This window comes from Theropithecus gelada, chromosome 2 (assembly GCF_003255815.1).
Source record: "Theropithecus gelada isolate Dixy chromosome 2, Tgel_1.0, whole genome shotgun sequence".
In the NCBI taxonomy this organism is placed as follows: domain Eukaryota; kingdom Metazoa; phylum Chordata; class Mammalia; order Primates; family Cercopithecidae; genus Theropithecus; species Theropithecus gelada.
Window position 1 is genome coordinate 137,825,426 of NC_037669.1, and position 26,618 is coordinate 137,852,043.

Genomic DNA, 26,618 nt, shown 5'->3' on the forward strand with positions numbered 1-26,618 from the left:
TTAAATTTATAATTCCCTAATGTATGATCTCAGATATCTTTTCATATATTTATTTACTAATTGTGTATCTTTGGTGAGTTGCCTAGTTCCCCCACCCCCAACCCCCGAATTTGAACACTGGGTTGTTTTCTGTTGAGTTTTAACTTTTCTGTATGTTTTTGATTGCCAATCCTTTATCATTTATGTTTTGCAAATATTTCCTGTCTGTGGCTTTTTATTCTAACAATGCCTTTCACAGAACTGAGGTTTTACTGTAAAAGCTTAACTACCAATTTTTTTTCTTCATGGACCATGCTCTTCATGTTGTAGATAAAAAGTCAGTACCAAACCCAAGGTCGCCTAGATTGTCTCCTATGTCATCTTCAAGGAATTTTATACTTTTGCATTTTATATTTAGGCCTAACTTTCCAAATAAATTGGTAATTCTTAATTTTTATTGTTTTCTAACCTACTTATGTTGCAGTCAAAGAACTCACTCCACATAACTTCAGTTCTTTAAAATTTGTTGGAATTTGTCTTATGCCCCAGGGAATAGCCAAATGTTGTAAATATTTTATGTGCTTGAAAAGTATGCATATGCTGAAATTGTTTGCAGAGTGTCCTATATATGCCCTTTATATTTAACTATTTCATTAAAATTTTCTATACTTTTCCTGATTTGTATCTGTTCTTCCTGTCAAATTCTGAGAGATGTGTTGAAGTCTCATGCTATGATTTTTAAATTATTTTTTCTTATATTTCTGCCAACTTTAGTTTGAGGCCATATAATTTAAGGCCAGGTTATTGCTAGAATATATATTTAAATTACTCCATCTTCCTGATTAGATGAAACATGCATCACTTTGTAGGCACTCACTTTATCCCTAGTGATACCTTTTACCCTAAAGACCATTTTATGTAACATTGATATAGCTCCATGTAGTGAATGTTGTGATGTTCTGCCCTGATCCCCCATCAGGACTGAAGGACTTTTTGATTTAGGTGCTGGGAGTACAACCAGATGACAGCCTTCACCCATCAGCCCTCTATGGGAATTGTCCTCAGCTGAAGGGAGCCACCTTACCCGAGACCACTCTCTTTTCCTGGGGACAGTCTGCCTCCTGTATCTGTTCAGAACAGGGTTATAAAGGTCCAGTCCCCTTGCCAATGCTGCTTTCTCTCTCCGCTCTCCTCTGGGATTCTGATTAAATCCCTACATTCTCCAGGTCTCCTCTCTCCATGCTTCCTTAGGGATAGAATCTTCTAGCCTCTCTTCCCGTTCCCCAATATCTCTTTTAACTCTTACCTAATCTGGCATTAAACCCAGTTCCATAATTTCTAGGTTTTTTCCTTCTGTTATGCAACTTTATATAGTTCAGTTCTGGCTTTAGCTCTGTAAACAGCAATGCTAAGTACTTTAATGTCTATATCTGATGATTCTATAGACATCATATATCTGATGATATAGAGTCCCTGTGTTTTTTTCTGGATCACAATGCCATGTCTCAGTGTTTACTGAAACTTTGACGATTTGCTTTTAGAAATAACAGAAGTCTTAGTTCTGACAATGCTGGTTTCTTTCAGAGACAGGATGTGTTTTCTTCTACCAGGACTTTAATATACTAGAAACCCAGAAAGCAAAGTTTTAGATCTTTCAGATTCATACTCCCACATCAGAATAAGCCCTTTAGGGACCAAATCCATGAGAAGTGTTATTAATGGTACTGAACACTGACCTGGATTATTTTTTAGCACTGCAAGTCCACCAAGTAGCTCTGTCTCTCTGGTGCTTGCCAAAGCCTAGGAAAAATGCAGCAGTAATTTGGGATAGGGGATGGAGCGAAGGGGAGGATGCATCCTGCTACTTCCAGGGTTGTACTATCTCTTTCCTCTTCCATCACTAGCTCGAGTGAAAATCCAGGAAAGAAGCCTCTGATTGGTGTATTCTAAGATAGAGGTAGTTGATTGCTGTTTCCTATCACATAGCTAGCTGTATCTTAGCTGCAAGAGATGCTGGAAACTCTAAGCCTCAAGCATCTTAAGGTTTTATAGGTGTTACAGGCAGAAATCTAAGATGTCCCCCAATCTCCCTCCCTGATACTACATCTGTGATTCTTTCATATTGCGTGGCAAAGGAATTTAGCAGATGTAATTAAGGCCCCAAATCATTTGATTTTGAGTTAGTCATAAGGCAGTTATGAGTCTAACCTAATTATGTAAGTTATTTAAAAGCAGAGTAGTTTTCTCCCACTGGTAGCCTAAGAGGGAGTCAAACAGATTCCAAGTGAGAAAAGGAGTTAACATGCCACTGCTGCCTTGAAGATAGAAGGAGCCTGTGGTGAGGATATGAAGGTCGTCTAGAAGCTGTGAGCAGCCCCTAGCTGTCAGCCAGCAAGCAAACAAGGACCTCAGCTCAGCAACAGCAAGGACGTAAATCCTGCCAATAACAGAAATGAGCTTGAAAGAAGACACCAAGCTCCAGATGAGAAAGCAGCCAGCCAACACTTACAGCCTTGTGAAATTCTTAAGCAGAGAACCCACCCATGCTATTCTAGACTTCTGCCCACAGAACTGTGAGATATTAAATGGGTATTGTTTTAGGCCACTAAGTGTGTGGTCATTTGTTGTTATGCAGCAATAAAAAACTAATGTCAAAGAGGTCATTTTTTCACTTCTACCAAGGCTCACAAGGTGGCAGAATTTCACAAACACAAAGGTTCAGATACGAGGTGACCAAATGAATGGTAGGATATGCTCCAGGGGATCAGGGAACTGTGCACTATGTAAGATAAGCGATTTAGTCCTGCAGGTTTATGCCAACTACGAGAAGAAACAGCATGACCCATCTCTTAAAAATGTTCTGGTCTTCTAGGGCAGCTGATGCCAGCACGCACCCAAAGAGAAAACCTTAGTCCCCTGAAATGTTAGCTACAGATACCTTTTAAATAGAGCTCTGACTTGGCCAAAAATCCAGGAAACTGTATACTTAACTGAAAACAACCTAGAGTAAAATAAATCACATCAGCACAAAAGGACAAGTATCTACAAAATCTTTATAAATTCACATTTTTCTGAAAGTATACAAGCAGTCTCAATTTACTGGGACAAAAATGAACATTTTTGTTCTTTAGTAATGAAGTCAATGTACAATTCAGAGCAGGTGTTCATAGAAACAACTAGGTTTGTAAAAACTGTGTTAAGACAATTCACAGCTGAAATCAAACACTGAATGTGTTAAATACTTGCCATAAAACAACACTTTAATACACAGCATTGATCTTGCTAAATAAGGCTATGATTCATAAGATGCATGTATTTCCAAAGCTGTTTAACATTCTTATAAATTAACTCACAGGATTCATATAATTGCTTTTTAGCTTCAACTGGGTATTAGCAAAAATAATACAAAATGATCCCCATGCAAGCACAAGTTTACCTTCCTTCCTAAATAAAACATGAGATTATATTACAACTTGTTAGCCTCTCCTTTAAAATGTCTGTGACATTATGAAAGAGGAGACGGAATTCTTGTTTTGAAAACCCCAACACATCTTTCACTGTGGCCCGTTGCTGTTATTTCACTAACACAGTTGCTCAGATCTCAAGGTACTCACAGTCTAAAATTTTACAATTAGAATGTATGCACAGGTCAAAAAGAGCAATTCAAGGGTTAGAAGTCCCCAGTGCCCCACACTGGCTCATTGCCGAGGTGGCAGGGTGCAGGCTGTGAGAGTCAGGCACACTTACCCCTCAACTGGGTTTCTGTAGCTTTACAATTTGGATAACTAGTTAGCAGACAGTAGCTGGGACATGTCACATACAGATTTGAGTCCTCCAATAATGTATACTTTGCCAAGTTTTATCCCTTTGTTAAAGAAAATAGGGAATATATAGCTGCCAGTGAAAATCATTTCCCCAATCTTAGTCTCCCATTCTTCATCATCTCCATGAAACCGACTATTAAAATAACCTTTCTCTCTCTGCACTAGTGGACAAAGTTCTACAGAAACTCAACAGTTAAGAGCGACTCTGGATACTGCAAGTTAAGGCTTTTAGTGCAAATAGAATGAATTCTCACTAAGGTCAAAAGGTTTCAACTGGGTACCATGCTGACTTCTTGGTATCTTTTAAGGCCTAATTTTCCCTTCCTTGTACTATAGTGTGTTCCAGCTAATTTCTATTTGGAAACGAGTTGGAAAAGCTGAAAACCAGGTATTATTGAAGGCAAAGCAGCCTCACGTCAGTTTTTTATCAGCTCATTCGGGAAGGATTTTTTTTTTTTTTTTTTAAGAAAGTGGGTTGGGCACAGTGGCTCACGCCTGTAATCCGAGCACTTTGGGAGGCCAAGGCGGGTGGATCACTTGAGGGCAGGAGTTAGGGACCATCCTGGCCCACATGGTGAAACCCTGTCTCTACTAAAAATACAAAAATTAGCTGGGCGTGGTGGCATACTCTTACAATCCCAGCTACTTGGGAGGCTGAGGCAGGAGAATCACTTGAACCCAGGAAGCAGAGGTTGCAGTGGGCCAAGATCACACCACTGCACTCTAGCCTGGGTGGCAGAGGTGGGGGAAAAAAAGCAGGACCCCTGTCCTATATTCAGGATTTTCTCACATATGTGAAACCATCTAAATTCTACATTGTTAAAGGTAGCTTAGGTTAATTAGTCTATACTTATTTAAGACTAATATGGGGTGAGATGGATTTTTTAAAAAAAAATCCTAAAGTGAGGCTTTCTACTTTCCTTCTAGTGAGGAAAAAGGTGACAAAAATTCAAGTGTCAATGTCCCTTTCCTGGGAAGAGGTTTAGAAAAACAGAACAGCTCATCTTCTGAACTCTACCAGTTCCTTTTGAAGTTAACAAAGCATTAGAATCAGATGTAAAAAAAGAAAAAAAAAAAAAAAAAGCAGGGAAATATTTACAAAACTGGACATTCTTTACAGATATAAAATCTTGCTAATACGGGGAGAACCATACAAGGATGTTTAAAGAGAGACAGTAACCTTAGTAAAGCAAGGACGGAGAAAACCAGGATATAATATGTGCTTTTTATTGCCAGAACATGGTGAAACCAGGAGGAGCAGAGATGACCTGATCCCTGAAGTGAACTGCTCAGCTAGTCTGTGTACCTCAGGAGGTCTGCAGGTGTGTGGTTAGGTAAAAACTGAGCTGTGCAAACTCACTGTATCCAAGTTCTTCTCATGAGAGAGCAGAACAACCTGGCAAGCTTAAAGGCAAGTGTTTTCATTCTTTTAATTAAATAGGCTGTGATAAAATTAACAATAAAACTAGCCCAGAATCAATCAGCCCGGTAAGTGTCGTGCAAATCTTGCAGTAACAAAAGACGATCTGAGAGACTACACGTTGGTCTCCAGTCCTAGCAAGCGTCCCATTCTCTCCACATTCTTATCAATTGTAGCTTGACACGTTATCTCCTTGGCACATTCCATAGGAAACCAGCCTCTTTCTCCATCTCGCAGTCGTTCCCCCTCATACCAGCCTGTCAAAAAGAACAGAGTCCACATCAAACAACAAGTATTTGGAGTGTGCCAGGCTCCAAGGAGGATATGAAAAAGCTGAGAGGCAGCATCCCTCCCCAGGCTAGATGCTATGGTGAGAAGAGAAAGTGGGACAGGGACAGGTTTCAAGGCGGAATGAATGACATGGCAGGGAAAGGACATGAGCAGAGGCCCTTATTAAGTGAGAAGGCTGGGAGTATTTGAACCTGGGCTGAGCTAGGAAAGGAGAGGCTTTGGGTAAGGATAGCAGGAAGAACAATATTTTTGAAAGGATGAATATTTGGATATGAGAACTAGGTCACTGGGGGACTGGGGAAAAAAAAAAAAAACCTCATGGTTTCCTTTTGAATAACAAACCATATGACTGCATCTACATTCAAAACCAAATTAGATCAATCGTGGAGTGTAGATAGCTGAGGCAGGTGCACATGAGAAAGCTGAAGGGAAAGCACATAAGGGAAGAGACAAATGTTTCAAAGTCCCCAAAACACTTCTCCAAGTCATCTTTATGCCTCTGATTTAGGAAATAAAGTCTTGCGGAAGAGGAAAGGAGTAAGAACAGAGAAGCAGCAAAATTAGCCTTAGAGATGAGAAGACAGTACATGTATGCGATCTCAAACATTAACATGTCAAGATTTGGAATATGGGCAATGATGACAAAATGACACTCCTCGGGTCTATAGCACTCTGCATCCTGGACCACGAGTGCCCAATAAGAATGCTCCCACTCACCATCGCTGACACGTTGATAGATGAGGACGACGTCAGCCACCTGCAGGGAGAGTTCATCTGGCTGCTTGGCAGTAAATGACCTAACGATTTCCACCTGCGTCAGTGCTGCGGCAGAAAGAGGGCATAGTTTCAGTAGCAGAGAAAAAACGTGCAATCTAATGAGTACACTTACTCATTTTTCTCTGCAATTCAGGCCCAGCATTGAGAGAAACAAGTTGGGCTTCTAACAAAAAGCAGAACGTCTTTTCTAGCAGCTCCCTTGCTTGGCTATATGCTTTAAAATTTTAGAAGCTCAGATTTGCGAGGCCTTTTATGATGCATGAATCCCCTCAATAACAGGTTGATCAGGAGCCATTAGTCATGTCACACAATGGAGAAGAAAACAGCCATTTTGCATTAGGGAAACTGAGGCATGAAAGATTTGCTGATGTGCCAAGGCCATGCAAAATCTGCAACAGACACAGTTCTCCTGGCTCCCATCAGAGTGTCTCCCCATCTGAACAGCAGCACATGAAAGCTTCCACAAAAAAGTTTAGAAATAAAATGAGCTCCAACCAAAAGCTGAGAAGACATGTTAGAGCTCCTCACAAATGCTGACATGTGACTTCTTAATTTGCTTTTTCATACAAAGCTTGATTTTAGGGAACTTTCAAACCAGTCATTTTGGCTTTTAATCTAAGCTTAAAGCTATAATTTTTGAGTGTTCCAAGATAGTGACGTTTTGTCCTAATTCTGTGGATTTGACCTTGCAACTGTAACAATCTAAGGAACCACAGCATCAGTTAGGAAGCTAATAGGCACACACCACCACCCTTTACTGCACCAGTTTCTAATTCTCTAAATAATGAAACACACTTTCTTAGAAGGTCGAAAAGAATTGTTAAGTAATTTTCTTTTAGATTAAAAATACTTTCCAGCTTAAATCCAGACTGTCAGTATGGAGAAGGCTTAAACATTATCAACTATTGCCCATTGATAACAGCTAAAAATTTAAGAGCTTTATAGTTCAAGTAGGGCTTTTAACATAGATTATTTAACTTAATCTTCACAATAACCCCATGTTGTATATAATGGTGTAACTGACTTGCAGATGGTGTTAAATAGGCTCTGTAATGCTAAGCAATGATTTGCCATGTTAACACAACAAAGAAATGCACCTCGGATTTGACTTCAGACCCACTGACTTCCAAAACAAGGACCACACACTTCTGGTGTAAAGCAGAAGGAAGGAAGCCTTGGAAGAAACTTAGGCCTGAGTATTGAGTGTAACTCATTAGCAACCCAGCGTCCAGCAGGGGGCAGAGCCCGTCCATGTTCCCAAGTGGACTTCCCCTTGAGAGAACTTACAGGTTCGGTCTGCAGGCGGCTTCCCGCTGCTGTGTCCCAGGGCAGTTATCCAGCGGGCTCGCTCGCTCCTAAAACAGAGGACAGATCCAACTGAGATTCAAGGTGTAAAAACACAGAATGGAGTGTGTTCTAGGCAGTCAATGCAAAGCCATTCCCAGAAAACGAGAGATTCTCCAGAGAGGTATGGTAAAACAGGGTGAGAGCTTAAAAGAGATAATCTGGAAAGTCTAAAATAAGTCGGAGACTAGTAATCATTGTCAAGAGTCTGAATGAACTTGGCTCATTATTGATTAAAAGGAACTTCTCCTGTGACAGTTTAAAAGTTAGTAAGGAGCTGATTACACTAACACATTATAACCCCAAAAGGTATTTATCATACCTATAATTTGATGTTTAATGTTTCAAAAGCATTAATTTCATTTTTTAAAAATCCTACTAATTTCTCTGCTTCCTTCTCACTTCCCTTCCCACACACTCAAACCTTTCAGAAAAGATGAGAGACTTGACATACTTAGTTGTCTCATCCCTCATACAACTTTTGCCAAATATGAGCCTGACTGAAAGAGAAATTCTTTGGCTATTTTTACACTGTTCCCAAATGCTTACAATGGTTTAATGAGTACAGGAAAAATGATCAATACTTTTAATATAATATTAAGCTATAATTACATAAAAATCATTATTCAACTGAAGGATCAAAAGTTTCAGATAAGCAAGCATTTTTCTACATATTGAAGTCACCCTAGTTTTTTATTTTGAACAAGTATTAAAATTACAATTAATTAAATACTGCCCCCACCACACACATACTTTTAACTCTGTTATGTATTTATTAAACACAGGTACACGTCAGACACTGCACTCGACATCCACTATTCCACGTAATCCTCCCAAAAGCCCATCTGAAGGATGCTAAGATCAGACAGAAGTTCAGAGGCAAGCAATTCAAACCAAAGTCAGTTTCTACTGTGCCACTCTACATTCTTAAGAAAAAATGCTTCATGACCAACACCTGGGGGAAAAAAGTCTCTTCTCTCATAGCAGCCTGAATCTACAGACGCTTGTCGCTGTCACCCCACCTTCATCCCCATGTGCATCCTTCCAACCCAGCAGAGAGGATGACTTACCGCACTGGAACACAGCACCCTTGCCCCAGCCTTTCCTATTCCTTCCCTCTGTTTTTACCTAGATAAGCCCATTCATTATTGCCATTAAAATTTCTTAACATACGTAACATAAACTGAGTTAATCATAAGCGAGTACAGCTCTGTGTTTACTTACCAAGACATAGATGCGCCAGGCATTTCCATTCTGACTCTTTCCAATCAACAACCTCTGTCCAAAGGTAACTGCTCTTCTGTTTTTCATTACCATGGAATTTCTATTACCATGCTTCTTTCGTACTTTTTGCAAATGAAATCCTTTAGTATACATGCTTTTGTATTGGGCTCCTTTGGCTCAACATATATCCACTCAGTGTTGAAAACACAAGGCTCACTTCCTCCAGCGGGGGCTCCTCTGATACATAAATCAATCCTTCCATCCCCATCCCAGTCTGATAATCCTGTTTCCAGGGCACCTCTCTGGACAATTCTATTATACTGCTGGTCAACAGTAAGCCTCATAAAAGCAGGCAGCTTATCCATTTGGTTCACTGCATTATCTCTACAACACTGCCCGCCACATACCAGGGGCTCAGTATACGTCTGCTAATGAATGAATTATATAACTCATCACATATTGAGCCCAATCATTTACTGACTCATCTGCTTCTCTTACCAGGCTATAAACTCCAAAATGGCAGGAACTGGGCCTTGTTCTAAATAATATTCTGAAGCACGTATGTTTCAGGTATGGTACTAAACAATTCCAAGTATCATCTAACCTAATTTTTATAACAATCTTGAAAAGAAAACAGTACCAAAATTATTTCTATTTTTTCAGAGGACAAAGCAAGTCTGGTATGTTAAACACCTAACCCAGGCAGTCGGAAATCAAAGACGTGCTGTTACGTAGCAAGTGTTTACAAAATAATGATGGAAGGCAGGAAGGGCAGAAACTGTGGGATCTTGAAAGACAGGCATGTTCAAAGATTAAGATGAGGCTAGGCCTTGGTCAAGATAGTGTGTCAAGTAGTAATATGCACAATTTATATAGAAGCCAAGGCTCCTGTCTTGCTTTTAAAACCTCTCTCTCTAATACAAGACAAAGGGCTGTACCATAGTTCTATAAGAAATAAACAAAGCACAACTTCATGTAAAATAATTCCCAGGCAAACACTTATATCTTTGCTATCATGTCTTTATTGGGAATAAGATCATTTTTTATACAGGCTCAAGTGGAATTTCCAAAGTACAAAGCCAATCGAAAACAAAATACCTTATGAAAGGAAGAGTTGCTCACCAAGAGAAATAGAAAATGATCCATTTGTGTCTCTCTATGCCATACCCAAACAAGTTAGTTATACACAGCCTATACTGCTGTCTTCCGGAGCAATTTAGAGCAACTTAGAGCCAGTGAGGCAGATCTTCCTGTACACAGACACCGTCTCTGGCACTGAGTGGCCAGGATCAGCAGTGGCTTTGCCCTGCTGCCAGTTTCCAGAAGTCCAGATGAAATCTTTCACTTCTGTGGCATGCTGCCTGGATGCTAATAGCATCTCTGAGACATGGCCGCCCCTCGCAGGGACTCCAGAGGATACAACAAGACACTCATTGTTGCTATCACTGAAAGGAGCAGCTTCTTGAAACTGCTTCAGTTGAGTCAGTCTCACCCCCGTCTCAGATGCTGTCAAATCCACAGGACTTTCCCTGGGGCTTCCAAAAGCCTGCCAAGAGACCAGGCACTGCGGCTCAAGCTTGTAATCCCAGCACTCTGGGAGGCTGAAGTGGGCGGATCACCTGAGGTCGGGAGTTCAAGACCAGCCTGACCAACATGGAGAAACCCCATCTCTGCTAAAAATACAAAATTAGTTGGGCGTGGTGGTGCATGCCTGTAATCCCAGCTACTCAGGAGGCTGAGGCAAGAGAATTGCTTGAACCTGGGAGGCGGAAGTTGCGGTGAGCCGAGAGTGCGCCATTATACTCCAGCCTGGGTGACAAGAGCGAAACTCTGTCTCAGAAAAAAAAAAAAAAAAAAAAAAAAAAAGCTCCCCCAGCTATGAAGCAGAGAGCACTACATCTCTAAAGCAGGAACTAAGCTGTTGTAAGATGGATTTTAGGGACAGGAAAAACCAGGGCATAGACTTACCTACTATTAAATTTAGCTCTGAAGTCTAGGGCTCACTCACAGACATCTATTTTCTCCAGGGACATATTGATGCAAAACAATCGAGATGAATTCACAATCTACCACACAGCCAGTTCACAGACTTTTCCCTTTGCCCAAAGTGACAGAGTAAGCAATGCTGCACTGAAGCCCATCTGCAGCATATCAACTTTCAAGACTCACCTGACCACTCCTTCCTCCACCCATATTCACTTTGCACAGGCCCTGAGCTGGGTAGGGGGTGCAGAGTGAATACACTGGACTCCCTTGCTTTTCACCGCCCTCAATATGAAGGAACACACAGAGCAGAAAACACTCAACAAAACCCAATACAGCATGCAGTGTGCTGAAATGGAACACTCTACCAAAACGTTTGACCTAGGCAGAGAGAGAAGACTAAATTGAGAAGAGACTCTTTTAACTTAAATATCTATAAATGCAGTCCTTTCATAACCTCAATCTCCATGCATGGCATGAAATGATGTTTCTACAGTTTTCTATCAGCTGTGGTAGTACCTTGTTCTCTCTCTCATATAATTAATTATGCACAGCAGGTTTAAAGTTAATTGCATGAAGGTCAAAGATACAGCAAAGTCTCACTTCTGATGGAATACCAGGCATCAGCTACAAAAGACAGATACATACTGAGAAAGTAGGAAGCAGGCTTTGAAATCACAGAGGCAGGGCTGCGGGTGAGGCTGCACAGAACAGAACACAGGCTGAGGACTCCATCACTTAACAGGGTTTTCCTGATTTCTCAATAGAAAAAAAGAACCCTCAGTTGCTCTTTAACCTTCCTCTTATCCCTCCCAAAATGGCATTTGACCAGTTACCTTTTGTGTTTCTTCTCACAGCCTACACATTTACCTTTGGTTCCTTTTGAATTTTCTATATCCATGGCCTTTGAAAAAAGTCCTTCGAACCTTTGTAAAGAATAGGATTGTGAAGATAGTGTTTTTGTTCATTCCCTTGCACATTCAATTCAACCAGATTAGTTCAGAAAACTGATCCATGAAAGAAAGCCCACAGCGTGAAAAAAAGTCATTAAAAATGCCTTAAAAAACTAGATTATCAGCTCAATTTGCCAAATTTAAAAAAATCCAACTGAAGCAAAATAATATCCCTAGCTCACTAATTAAGAGTTCTAAAATTCTGATTTTTGTCACATGCTATATAGTTAAATCAATTATTTCTTGTTTATCATATTACGTTAGTTCAGACCTAAAAAATCTGGCCCAGAATCCTTCAGTTAACCTGAAGCGGGTCAATAATGTTTCCTTGTTGATAAAAGACCTCCTGTCCTGTTGGGGTTGGTGATGAGGATTACATAAGATCAGATCCTTTGACAGGCACTAGATAAATGTAAGATTACGATTGGACTTAGAAATTAGATTTGACAAGGAAAAAATGCTGTATCCTGCAACAAACACAATGTTTCCATGTGTACTGTCTTTATGTTGTGATTTTTCTAAAAGGATGAAGTATATAACATGTCAGAGATACTATTTACAATTTTATTCCATTCCATGTATTTCCTGTTGTTAATTAAATCATTAACAGAAGCAGGAAAAGCTCAAAGACTCCCTGCAAACAATGCCCCTTTATCAGGAGGCCCAGGAATTGGTGTCTGGATGGTTGACAGCACCGACCACATTCATTATGCTTCTAGCTCTGTGAGGGAGAAATTTTGAGAAGGATATTTGATTATGGGCTAAGGTCATCATATCCTATAACTGTCATATAATGAGTGAAGAAAGTTTATGTTCATCACTGAACATGTCCTAGATGTTTCATGACGGTATACACTACACCCAAATGACATCTAAATTTTACTGCAAATGCAGGAAGCCAAGGATTCCACTTGCCACAGCCTGTTGTGTGTGCCAGCTGCAGCTGTCTGTGCTTCATTTTAATGAAGGCAGACAAAGGGGGCTCTCTGGCTCCCACATTCCTCTTGAAAGACCCAGAGGGAAAAAGAAATGACAGTGGTAAAACATTCTTCTTTTGTCCTTTTATAAAGGGTAGGCTTTTGTATTTTTCGCAGACTATTGTCTCATTAACAATACCATGACTTAGGGCCTGTCATGGACAAACAGATATAACACAGTATACATGACTTAGATGTACATCCCAAAAAACACTGACTGAATCCTTAATAGCAAACATTGAAAAACAAGTAAAATTTGGGAAAAACTTGCTCCAGCAGTAACAACAAGGGCAGTACATAGAGACAGATAGGAAGCAGTTTTTCTCCACACCGGGTTACTCTTCTACTTTGTCTTGGATAGAGAAAAGCTAGTTATAATATTTACGGATCAATCCCAAAAATATTTACAGGGAACCCACTCGCTATGTACAAAGCAAGGAAAGGACAAGATTAGAGCTGAGCTGAGGGATTGGTGATAAAACAGTACTGTATTGATGGGAGAGGAGAATGGCTAGGAGGTCACCGGGGTAGTTCAAAAGTGATCTGGTTGACCTAGGAAGGAGGCAGTGGAATGGAAAGATGTGGAAAGATGAAATAGACTTTTACACAGGAAGAACTGGCAGATGATGGATCTGTTCTGACACAGAAGCATCAAAAACAGCACCAAGTCTCCAGACTGGATAACACAAAACAGTGTCAATGGTACCATTTACAGAAATGTGTGTGTCGGGGAAAGCCACGGGCAGTGTTGATGTTTGGTTTTGGACAGGCTGCATTTTTGAAGAGACAGAGAAGAGGAATGGCCATAGGTGTGAGAGGCAAACTAAGAGCACAGATAAGAGGCTGAGAAAAACATAATCTCAAAAAAAGGGTTAGCGTGAAAGAGCTGGATGGTCAATAAAACTAAATACGAGAGGTAAAAAAAGAGGAAGATTGAACTGCTGAGTGTGAAACTAGGAAGCCTGTTAATCTGATGGAGAGGCCTCAACAGGGTGCCAGAGGAAGAAGCCACGCCAAGGTTGATTAAGAAACAATTCAACATATGGTGCTAGCAGCTCACGCCAAAAATCTTAGTATCATCGATTCCTCTCTTCCACTTACTGCCACCTCAACTCATCCAATCCATCGGTTGGTCCTGTTGTTTTTGTCTCCAAAATACAACTTTTCTATCTCCTCTTATATATCATGGACCAAGCCAACATTGGGACTCCCTCGACTACTGCAACAGGATTAGGGTTAGGGTTCTCATTGTTTGCCCCACTGAAACTTCTGTCCCTCACCCCAGGGCCCCTGCTGTTCCTGAAACTTCCTGCTATGACTTACGTGGCTCTAAATCAGTACTTCTCAAAATACCTCTGGTAGAGAACCAGTCTCCTCTCCTTGAATCCATTGCGGACCAAGCGTTTTTAGAAATACAATAAAAATCAATTGTTAAAATCATCACAAGTTTTGATGCCTCAGAAATGTCAAACTGCTTCCTACATACCAGGCTGGTAACTACCTGAGGACTGATGGCCCACGGACAGCACTGGAGTAGCTCTGCTCTTACACGAACTGACCTTTGCTGCCCACTGACCACCACCCTCTCCCTGGTTTATTCTGCTCCAGCCACATTCTCCAGGTTCAGGCCAAGTTTGAGAACACTAAACTCATTTCCTTAGAGGTTTTGCACTTGCTGTTCTCTTTGGGTGAAACATTCTGACTCTGCATTTTCCTAAGGGTTGACTACTCCTTTTCACTCAAGGCTCAAATATCACCTCTTAAGAGAAGTTTTTCTGCACCACCTAAGTTAGAGTACATATCCCTACCACCCCCCAATTAGCACTCACTCCAGATCACATCACCGGCTTTAGGTACTTACCACTACCTGAAATGATCCTATATTTTTAACTGGATCAAGAAGAAATGCTTTCCCAACATCCCAGTTCATTGCAGGCCATTTGCCCACGCAGACTGGCAAAAGCTTCCATCCATCCAGTCACTCTTCCTAAAAGCAGGAAGCCCAAGGGGATCGGTTCTTCACTTGGATATAAGCCTAAGAGCAGAGATCTGATCTCTGTATGCTTCACTGCTACATCCCAGCACTGAGAATAGCACTTGACGGGAAGTAGGTGCCTGACAAAAATCCACCGAATTAATTAATCCGGAGAAACGAAGGCCACTCTCTTGAGAAGTTCTGTAAAGGGAAGGAAGGATGTAGGAGTAGGCTGGGAGTTTGGAGTCATACACTGGAGGGTGGGTGAGACAGAAAACATGAGGGGAAAGTGAACTGACAAGAGTGTCACACACAGTGAGCACTGGGCATTCTCCGGATGAGACTGCAGTGTGCGGTACTGAGAGGTTCCTCAGCTGAGGAAAGGCTTGACATGGGCCCTAAGAGGAGCTACCTGGCCACCTGAGGAGGCCTGAAGAGGGCACTCCAGGAAGTATGAAAAACACAGGCAAAGGAACAAAAAAGGAATTTTAACATGGAAAATAATTTTGGGGATGCAATATCTATTTTGCATTTTATTATAAAATATTCCAACCCATACGATACCCTAAATTTAACATCTAGGTTTCCACAACCTTTTTCCTTTTTAAAGCCTATGCATTTTGGCCGGGCACAGTGGCTCATGCCTGTAATCCCAGCACGTTTGGAAGCTGAGGCGGGCTGATCAATTGAGGTCAGGAGTTTGAGACCAGCCTAGCCAACACGGTGAACCCCGTCTCTACTAACAATAAAAAAATTAGCCAAGCGTGGTGATAAGCACCTATAATCTCAGCTCTTTGGGAGGCTGAGGCAGGAGAATCACTTGAACTCGTGAGGGGGAGGTTGCCGTGAGCTGAGATCATGCCACTGCACTCCAGCCCCAGTGACAGAGTGAAACTCTATCTTAATAAAATAAAAAATAATAGTCTTTGGACTTAAAAAATTATATATTTTAGTAGTTTCTCACAGTTAATGGCAACTGACTTCCTGGAGTTTTCCTTCCAAATCCAGAACAAGCCAAACTGAGCAGCGAAGTGGGGGTGGAACAGCCTACTGGTTGGCAGCTTCTCCATAAAAAGATTAAAATTTGTTACTAGAAGAGTGCTAGACTGTCAGGAAGGCCAAATTCTAGTTCCAGCTTTGGCAGTAACTCACTTCCTGTATGGCCTTTGTGAGTCTCACTTCACATGGGGGAAGAAAATGAGGGAGCTGGACCATGTATATAATTATAAATATGTGTATATATTTATAATTTGTTATTGATAATATTTTATTTTATATACTATTATACATAATTAGGGTCATCATATATTTCATTGTGTAAACAAGGACCTTTTGAGAGTCAAAAAGAGAATCATTCATAATTTCACCAGGACAACAGACCTAAACTTGAACCACTGATTCTGGGAAAACCAAGATGTCTGATCACCTTACCTATATGCTTTCTTCAGCTCAAAATTCTATCCTCCTCTAGAAACACCCATGGGTCCCTTCACCATGCTCTATAGCTGGCTCAGTGCCTGGCACATCCCAGATGCTCACTATTTGCCTTATCTCCTTTCGGTGAGCATTTCTGCATTCTTTATGTAATCAAAGCCATTGATTTTTCTTCCACAATTTCATTGTCTTCTGAAGTCAAATTGTCCTTGTGCCAAACAGCTGCACCCCTCCTACTGCTGATTTTACATGTGGTATATCCTCTGGTGGCCTTTAGTGACAACAGGTTTTCAAAGAAGATAAATATTTAGGTGTAAAATTCATTATGTTTCAGGTCAAAGAGTAAGTAGTGAAAAGATATACCTGACTGGTCTGAAGTTCTTCAATTACTTAAGGCTAGAGCGGTGGTGAAAACCTTGTTTCTTCAGCTAGATTGCCAATGAACCATATTAACCAAAAAGACATAAAAGAAAGAAAACCTAAACAATATATACTTACTGATGCATTTCACAAATTTTGGAACACATTCTATGCACGTCAAAGCTCTAACTGCTCAAAACTAGGTATCCAGAGCTAACCTGCATATTTGCAAACATGGCATGTAACAATTTGCCAGGTTTTTTAATAGTCTTTTTTTTTTAAAAAAAAAGAAAGTGAGTCTTTAGTTGTTAAATATATTTTTCAACACCAATACTATTTTATGTCTTAAAAGCATGTCCATTTATTTACTTCTCAACTGTAATTGAGGGTGGGGGCAGGGAGAGCAAAGAGAATGAGACAGTCACTCCTTCTGTACCCAAGGAGACCTCTGTCCCATGCCCCTTCTGGAATGTCCTCTTGCTATTAATTAAAGAACTACAAATATGAGTCAGACCCATGGGTTTCCAAGTGACATGACTAAATATTCTGAGAACATGTCTGAGGAAACGAACAACCATTCAGTCTTTGGCAAGATTAAAAGGCAAAAGGATGGAACAAATGCTACAGAATGTCCCAGGAAAGGATTTAGCCTTGGCGTGAAAATAAGCTGGACGTGTCAGTTCACCTCCTACTCTCTTGGACTCATCTCAGAAACGAGTGGTGGAGATTACATAAATTATGAATGAGACAGTCAGGAAAATCTCTGTTGAGATGTTGGCAAAGTCTGAATAAAGAACAAACAAGCCTTGTAAACTGAAAGAAAAGGAAAACACAAGGCAAAACCAGCAACACTTTCACCATTACTAACTATATGGGGAAAGGGAAGTCACTAGTTTCTGAGAATTCTCTAGAACACTGGAAAAGTACTAATTTCCAAAGTGTTTAAGTCGTTCTCATCCTTAAAGTCATATAAAATCGAAAGCACAGGCATACTAAAAATTCCGTTTTGAGGAAAAGTTTCCCCAGACAAAGGAAGTCTAGGTTTGTCCTCACTGGCGAAGGGGTTTAAACCACTTTTGGAATTCAAGTAATGCCTCCCCTTGGCCTTGGTCTTGGGTATGTCACTTGCTGGTTACCTCACAGACAAGCAAGCACACGCCCACCCAAGCTCACCTCCCCAGAGCTGCAAGCTTGGAATGCCATCAGCGCTTTCCAGCACCTTTAGGGGAAGAACTCTGAGACCTCAGAGAAAGGCATTTGTTTGTTTTGTAAACAAACACATGAAGATGAAGTTCCTTTCCTTTTTTTTTTTTTTTTATGGTTGCTAACCAGGGTGATTGTTGCTGAAGGTTTGTGTGGCTGTGGCCATTTCTTAAATTAAGACCACAATGAAATTTGTTGCATCAATTGACTCTTTCACTCATGAAAGATTTCTGTATAGCATGCAATGCTGTTTGATAGTATTTTATCCTCTGTAGAACTTCTTGCAAAATTGGAGTCAATCCTCTCAAACTTTGCTACTGCTTTATCAATTCAGTTTACACAATATTCTAAATCCTCTGTTGTCATTTCAACAATGCTCACAGCAACTTCACTTTCTTTGCTCATCCTGAAGAAGCAACTCCTCATTTGTTCAAGTTGTATTATGAGATTGCAGCAATTCAGTTGCATCTTCAGTCTCCATTTCTAAATCTAGTTCTCTCACTGTTTCCATTGCATCTGCAGTTGCTTCCTCCACTGAAGTCTTGAACCCCTCATAAGTCATCCATGAGAGTTGCAATCAACTTTTCCCGACTCCTGTTCATGTTGACATGCTGATCTCCTCCCATGAATTATGAATGTTTTTAATGACATTTACGATGGTGAATCTTTTCCAGAAGACTTTGCCCAGATCCATCAGAGGAATCACTATCTACGGTTAGCTGTAGCCTGATGAAATACATTGCTTTTTTCATTACCTCGGTGAACTCTCCAGTTCATTTGGAATATTCTATAGCTTTCACCAACCTGTCCTTGTTTTTCTCCAGCCTGTGAAATGTTACTTCTAGTGCCAAAAGATATGAAATAACTTGACATTTTATGCGGATGCCTTGTAATTTTCACATTTTTCTTATGTCTCTTGACAAAGATTCTTTGCTTGGCCAAACTTTAGTTAGATTTGTGTACCTTCTCCTAGGCTCATCTGTACACTTCTTCATAAAATCCAGTTTCAGCAAAGAACCCTACTAAGTCAGCTTGGCAAGAATATCCCCTACTCCATCCTCAATATCTGATAATCAGATTCATTATTCTCCATCATCCCAGAGGTTATGATGTCTAATTACCCTGGCCTGTCTTCAGCAAGAATCCTGTTTGGTTAGTTTAGCCAGAATTGCCCTTATCCCTGATATTTCCTCTTAGTGAGTTTCCATCCACTGACCTCCATCCTGCTCCATGGCTGTAAATTCCCACTGGCCCATGCTGGATTCGAAGTTGAGCCCAATCTGTCTCCCCCATTGGAGACCTTGCTGCAATGGTCCTTCCACCTATTAAGATGATCTTGAATAAAGCCAGCCTTACTGTGCTTTAGCAAGTGTCCTTGAATAATTTTTCTTTAATATTTTCTTTAATCATCTAGGAACACTGATAAAATCTGTCTTAAGGCGAAGATACCTCTTTGGGATCACTTTCTCTAAGATCTTGCTACAGTTTTAGGGTTGTTACTCATTAGATGCCGATCCATTTGAACCACATCATTTGGGAACTTTGGCAGACATGGAGTGGGAGGCAGGAATCTGACAGGATTCAGAATTCTCTGAATTAGGGAACTTCTCCTTTCCCTCCACTGCTCCACTCTCTGACCCAATATAACATCTGCCCATGATGATTATTGCAAGAGTAAGTTTCCAGTTTCTAAACAAATAAATTGGTCAGTTAGCTTTAAAATCACCACCAAAAAATCACGAAGGTGAACTTGAAAGTTAACCCTCACTGCCACTCATCCAATGCAAGAACTAACTGCACACTAACTGCTGGCGAAACTGCAGGCACAAACAGGATGCCTGTTTTGGTCTTGCATAAGCTCTGGATTAGAAAGAGGATTTATCAGTATATTTCCATAAACTGGGTAGCTCTTTTGACAGAAATCATTGGGCTTTCTGCTCTCTGGTTGAAGGTAGGTGACTGAGAAACGACCTCAATTCCATTACCTAAGAGGGCTTATGGCCTAGACTCAAACTACCAGTTGAGTCATATTCCCTAAGGATAGTGTATCATATTCTTTGTCAATAAAAAAAGTAAAATGATTTTTAAACCACTCTATAAAAATAAAAACACCTAAAGCACAGTGCATCTATCAGGACTTATAGGGACAAAAATAACAACATCCATCTTCTATAAGACGATTACAATGAAAAGAAGAACATCTGTAAAAAGCACCCAGTCGTAGCGCTTAGCGAACAGTAGGTGCTCAACAAAAACATGAATAGTAGCTGCTGTTTTTAGGGAGTCTGTAAACCAAAGGAAATCAGGTCAGGGAGATACCATCAGATATTCCGATCCTTTCCCCACATATACTTACTGCGTCTCAGCTCCTAGCAGCATTTCCACTTTCTCATTCGCATGGTTACTAAGGACTGTCAGAGTAAAGAGGTGACTGGCAGAGCTCTGTCTTGAATAGAGCACTGTGGAACTGTTCTTCCCTGGAGAAGAATTAAGCTCTTCATTGTCACAAGATTCCACCAAGAGCTGATCTCTTAAGGAATAATCATTGACGTTATAACTTTCTTCACTATAAAGGAAAGGGAAAAGAACATGTCAATTATTCAGCCAGATGAGACTGTGACGTTGTCAGTTTTCAAGGCACATTTTGGTGGAAACAGCAAGGAGTGGGCAGCAGGAAGGAGAGGGAGAGAATGACTTATTTTAAACTATGAATTGGAATTCAAATTCTATCTACTGATTATGAATCAATGTAACCCCCTCCAATTAAACCTAATTACTATTTTTATGTATGTAACATACTAAATTGCATCTCGAGTATAAAAGCAATACGAAAAAAAAAAAAAAAAAATGAAACCCTCTAGGTTTCATTTGACCTCATCCTGGAACTGTTATAATAAGTGGTCCTTGCATCCTTGCATGCATCTTAGTAATGCTCCAGCAGGTATACCTCCCCAGCTTCCACATCTCTATTTGTAGAATGAAGGAGGAGCCCCAAATCTACTCATGGTCTGGGAAACAAGACCTCACCCCCCAAACTCCCCATCTCCAAATGACCATGCATTGGAGAGAAGAGCCCCAGAGGTCTGCTTGCTTCTGGCAAGACACCCAACCCATCCTTCTGTCCCACACTCAGAGCCTCACCACCTGTTTCAGAAACCACCAGGACTAATCTCATTATGCCCTCTACTCCTGATTAGGCTCAGGACCTCCAATATCCTTCTTTCTCCTGCACTCCCATTCCCATCGCACTGTGAACATGCCCAGTCTGGCCCCAACTTTTTCCACTCCTCAGCTGGTTCCTGAACCCCTTCCACTGTACCCTCTGGGAATGCAATTCCTTCATTTAGGGAATCTAGTAAAGTCTTCTAAATACTTGGCCTCATCTCTGAACCCTCCCTTCACGTTCTTGCTTTAAAAGAAACATGTCTCTCCCTAGAGAACAAGGCATCTCCTGAGAGCCCTCTGCCTGCTTGCTTTTTATTCTTGCTTCTAGACAATGATCGCTTCCTCCTCCTGAAACATCATCAGCTTTGAAGCTCATGCCATCAGTCTCTAACTCATAACCACAGTCATTATAGACCCCTGGATCATTCCCGATCCTCTCCCTTGAGTTTCACTGCTGGCTCTCTGTCTCTCTCCAATAATACTTCTCTCTCTCTCTCTCTCCCTCTCTCTCTCTCGGTCATTTACATCAAGTCCCTAACACTACTTCTTTCTTGAACTCTCCTGTAAAGGATCTTTCCACTACCCCGTACCCTCAATTCCCTGACTTTACTCTCCTTCAATGATCTTGTTTTCTGCCCTACTTCAGCCACAAATCCATGGTTACACCTTAGTCCTTGTCATTACCATCAACTACAACCTCTCTGTAATCGCAGTGTCAAACGTACCTCTCTCTAACCAGCACAGCCTTTCTTTCCAACTCTTCTCCTCTAATCCTCAACACCAACCATTATTTAACCTACCAGTTCTTACAACCCATTGACTCTACAACTTTTCCCCCTGTCCTTAATTCCCTCATGTCCTCTTGTTCATGCATATTAAATTACCTAGCTTGGATTTCTTGACCTAGTTAAATCACGTCTTGCATACATGTTCATCTCCTTGACTGTACTTGCCTGGCAAATCCCGAACCTAGTTACACACAGCTTTTCCTCTATTCTGCACCCACACCCTTGTGGGTGAACATGAGAGTGCTCAATAAATAATTGTCACAAAAGTGGATGAATATGCAATAAATTCTAATATACGCAGGAATATCGAATAATTGCCTTATTTAATAATAAATGCAAATGAATGATGTCCGGGGAGCTTAGAGAAAAGAAAAATCCTTGTGCAAAGTCAAGTACACTAGGAATTTCAGAACAGGTCACTTTGCTCAAGATTTCTTAGAATTTATTTTCCTCAGAATGGACATCTACCTGTCAACCACTCCCTTGTAATGCTGCTTGAAAAACTTCATATTTTTTTCTAAAATTTAGTTTGATAGATTCTCCCCTCAAAAAACAGCAAATGCAGTTATCTATAAAAGCAAAATATTGCCTTCTGATCAAGCCTAATTGTTCCCAAGATAGTAATCTGTATTAATTAAAAGATTGTGCAGCACGATTATCTCCAACGCTCTCCTGAGACTGCCTACAGACCAGCACACCCACACCTGGATATGTCAAATATTTCTCACATCCAAAATGAGACTTATCAAAGTAGACATGATGTTTAGAAAAAGAGGAAGGTGAATAACACGCTTTACAAACAAATATGGTTATTTTTTAAAAGACTATGTTTACTAGAAACAAAGCAGTCAATTTTTAGCAGCATAGAACAAGTTTATCATGTTGTATAGATACTATATCAGACATGCATTTAACAGCATAGGACTCAAGATAAAAACCAAAAACCAGGATAAAACATAACAAAACCTCAACAACAACAGCATCAAAACAAAGAGAAAAAGAGGATGAACTGAGGCTTCCTTGTTACTATTTTCTCTCTGACCCTTTTGATTACTCTTTTGGTCCAATTTACAAGTTAAAAAACACAACCTGTTAGTCAAAGGCACCTGTTTCTGCTTAAACACAATTCTGCTTCACAAAGATAAATGGAAGCAACCTAATATTGTGAACGTGGGGTAAGGCTCTAAACAATGACATGTGCATAGGTATCGTAGGTATTTCCCAAGAAATGAAAGCCAAAGAAATGGATATGCTATAAAGTCATCATTTGAGATGACTCAAATTCTAAAAAGTTGTCAACATAAAGTGGTTTCACCTATCAAGTCATCCCAATAGAATTCAAGACCAAGCGTTCACAGAAAATGAATATAATACGAATAAACCAGTTAAGTGTGTGTGTGTGTGTGTGTGTGTGTGTGTGTGTGTGTGTGTGTGTGAGAGAGAGAGAGAGAGAATGACGGAATCTCGCTCTGTCGCCCAGGCTGGAATGCAGTGGTGCACTCTCAGCTCACTGCAATCTCCGCCTCCCGGGTTTAAGTGATTCTCCTGCCTCAGCCTCCTGTGTAGCTGAGATTACAGGCATGCACCACCATGCCTGGCTATTTTTGTATTTTTAGTAGAGACAGGGTTTCACCATGTTGGCCATGCTGGTCTGGAACTCCTGATCTCAAGTAATCGGCCTCCCAAAGTACTGGGATTACAGGCCCGATTCACCACACCCAGCCAGCTTTTTTCTCTTTCAATTTTCAGAGTCATCAATGCTTTATTTTTTTGTCTTTGGGAGATAAAGACACAAGTAGATACTTTTTAAAAATGTTTATTAATTGTTCTCTCAAGCAATGACAACTACAATGCCACTGATTAAGACCCAGGATGGCTGCTGGGCTCAGACTATGCCTGTAGTCCTCTCAAATGTCCGGTTTGAATGATAAACTGTGGCTGCCCTAATCATAGCTATATGATTTCACCTCAATTATTTATTTCCACACATCTGCACAGGTGTGCCATTGAATATGCCTGAACAAGGAACTTGGCCCACTGGACTTCCGGGTCCAAAATAAAATGCAGGAAACATGTTGGCCTTTTTGTTTGTTTTTAAAGTGATTTACTATCATCCAATATCCAACATCATTATTTCGTCTAGGCTAGTAAACTTCTGCATTATGTAATAAATAATGTAGGTGTTTATACCTTCTTTACTGCTCTCCTAGGGAATCTAATATTAAAAGAAATGATTCCATTTAATAGTAGTGAAGTAAATAGATTATTTATCCTTGTTGGCTACCTAATTCAAACCCAGTGAGACAAAAACTGAAAGAAAAAAAGGACTGAAAAAAAAAGAACAAAAACTGAAAAGCAGCTCACTCTTGCTTGCTAGCTCTTGAGTGTTCTCACACACGCACATACGCATTCACACACTTGATCTCATGAAGGTTTGAATGAATACTGAAACACTGAATGAAATTCATTCTCTTACTGTCAGCCAGCACCTACTATCTCTCTTCTTAATAGAGAGTAACTATTAAAACATGTGCTTCAGTAGAAAGAGGAGTGGAAACTCTACAGCCAGGTGCAGCTGTTTAAAGCCCATTTCCCATCCCTGCTTACTTATCCCATGTCCAATAAGTATGGAGCAGGCTAAACAGGGTTGGGAAAGAAACCCCCTTCCTGAGGGAAGCTGATGCTAATCAGACTTCCCCATGTTTGTCTCTATCACTTCACAAACATATGGTTTACATAGTCTCTGAAACAATTTGGAACATATAATGAGGAAGTTAAAGTGCTCAGAAAAGGGCAAATGGAAAAACCATCTTTCCTTGCATGGAGAAGTTTATACGGAGACTTCCTTTGATTGTCTTATATGTGCTCCAAGTTTACCAGCTGCTCATCAAGGTGTCTGCTTTGTGCAAGCAGCAGCTCCTATCAGGTGCTTCAACTGAATCAAATCTATAGAAGTCTGTTGCTTGGAGTGTAAACAGTGATGAGTTTCTCTGTTGAAATCCACTTAAGGTCCTAGTAACCTTTGTTGAGATTTCTTTCTTTGCTTGTTTTTAACAACATAAAGAACTACTAGCAGATAACAGGATATGATGGTAAACACATATTCTAATTGTTTTTTTCTCTGGAGGGCATTCTTTGTTAAGCAAGTCAGACAGTGTTTGGTTCTACTATACACAACGCAACATCAAAGGCAGAAAAATGATACACCTTATTGTAAACACTGGCTTTCTTAAGGAGATTATTATGAAGCCCTTTAAGTTTCTGTCCCATAATTTCTATAAAGGTTAGAGTTTTCAGACTGAGCATATATTTATTACTTTAAAATCAGGAAAACATTTAAAAATTTGCCTACAACTTGCATACATTTTTAAAATACCAAAGCTACATATATGTATATGCAGTAGTTAGCACAGGAATAAGAGACGCCAACTTCAGCAGAGTAGGTGCCCTGGGGAAGAGGAGGAAGAAAGGCTGAGGGTGGAAGGACTTTGGGTAATCTCAAGTGTTTTATATAGTTTTTTTGTTTAAAAGGAGGGATCTGACATTAATATGGCAAAAAGTATCTGTTAAATATGGATGATAGGTATATTCATGTTTGATAATTTTCTGCAAGGTTGAACCATTTTACAAGTAAAAGTAAAAATCAAGAATTTAATCAAAAATACATAGAGTGATGGCTATCATCACTCTAGGTGTCTGTGGCTGCTTAAGGATGCAACTGAAGTGACTACCTGATAATGGAATGTCTTTTCTGCCCTCTAACAACTAACTCTTTGCAGACAACACCATTGACTGAAAATATACTATCAAGTGACAGTGAATTCAGTAAAGCAATTAGGTGTTAAAAAAAAAATGGCTTTTCTATATATGAGTAACACCCAGTTAGAATATAAAATGATGTCATTTTATTTATGATTGCCACAAAACACATAATATATTTAGGATTAAACTTAACAGGTTTCTTCTATATGTGGATAACCTTAAACAATTTTAGAAGAAGGCTCAAAGTAATAAATAGAAAAGCTTGATATTATCAAGATATCAATTCTTCCTCAGTTAATATATAATTTAAACACAACCCAGTGAAAACACAAGCAAGAGTTTTTTGAGAGATGGTGGGGAGTGGGAAATAGTTGAGCTGACTGTAAAACACAGAAAAAATAAACATGCAGAAATATCCAGAAAGACTGGAAAAAAAAAAAAAAAGAATAAACTAGCCTTATGATGTATCAAAACATACTGTAAAGCTGCAGAAATTCAAAGACTGGGACAAGGGCATGAGTTGACTGATGGATTGTGAAGCAGAATAGTGGGTTCACGAGTTGACACAGACATGTCTGGGGATACAGAGGTGACATTTCAAATCTCTAAAAAATTAATGAGTTAATCAATAAATAATACTGGGACATTTGGGGAAACATCAAATATTTTTTTAAATGTGGATCCCAATCTCACTCCTTAAACCAGGATACTTCCTTGGACCCAAGCTCTGGGTACATAAGAGTTGTGAAGAAAAAGCAAGTGACAAGACAGGTCTTTCTGCAGGATACAGACCTATAAGGGCTTGCCTTGTGGTCAGAGAGGTGCTGTTAAACATGTACATACCTTAGGGCGAGTTCTTATCTTAACCCTTATTAGCAAGCATTTTAGGTACTTAATACGGATGAACAGGAATGGAAAATAGGCTAGTTTACCAAGATGCACCCAGGAGAGTGAAAGGAAGGATGGTGATGGGGAGGCAAGGGAAAGGGTTAGACTGCACAAGCCAGCTTTCCCCCAATCCACATCTCTCAGCCCCAGCTGTGGGTATAACTCTCACATACCCGCTTACATTGTTTTAGAACTCTCTTTTATAGCCCAAACCCAACAGAAGGAAACCCAAGCAGCATTTCCAGTTCTTCCTTTTGTAAAAAGGTTTAAT

The 26,618-nt window shown here is 40.2% G+C and overlaps 1 protein-coding gene across 4 annotated transcripts in view; it reads right to left on the reverse strand.

Moving 5' to 3' along the window:
* Nucleotides 1-3,014: 3,014 nt before the first annotated feature.
* The window catches only part of ARHGEF26 (Rho guanine nucleotide exchange factor 26), a 142,551-nt gene continuing 118,947 nt past the window's right edge, over nt 3,015-26,618 (reverse strand). Inside the window, exons 12-15 of one of the 4 annotated variants that reach the window (XM_025375553.1) lie at nt 20,101-20,310; nt 7,579-7,646; nt 6,232-6,336; nt 3,015-5,480 (exon numbers count right to left, since the gene is read on the reverse strand). In XM_025375553.1, the coding sequence (XP_025231338.1) occupies nt 5,338-5,480; nt 6,232-6,336; nt 7,579-7,646; nt 20,101-20,310 (526 nt within the window). In that variant the 3' untranslated portion in view covers nt 3,015-5,337. The remainder of the gene's footprint in view (nt 5,481-6,231; nt 6,337-7,578; nt 7,647-20,100; nt 20,311-26,618) is intronic. The other 3 variants (XM_025375554.1, XM_025375556.1, XM_025375555.1) reach the window with 3 other exon arrangements.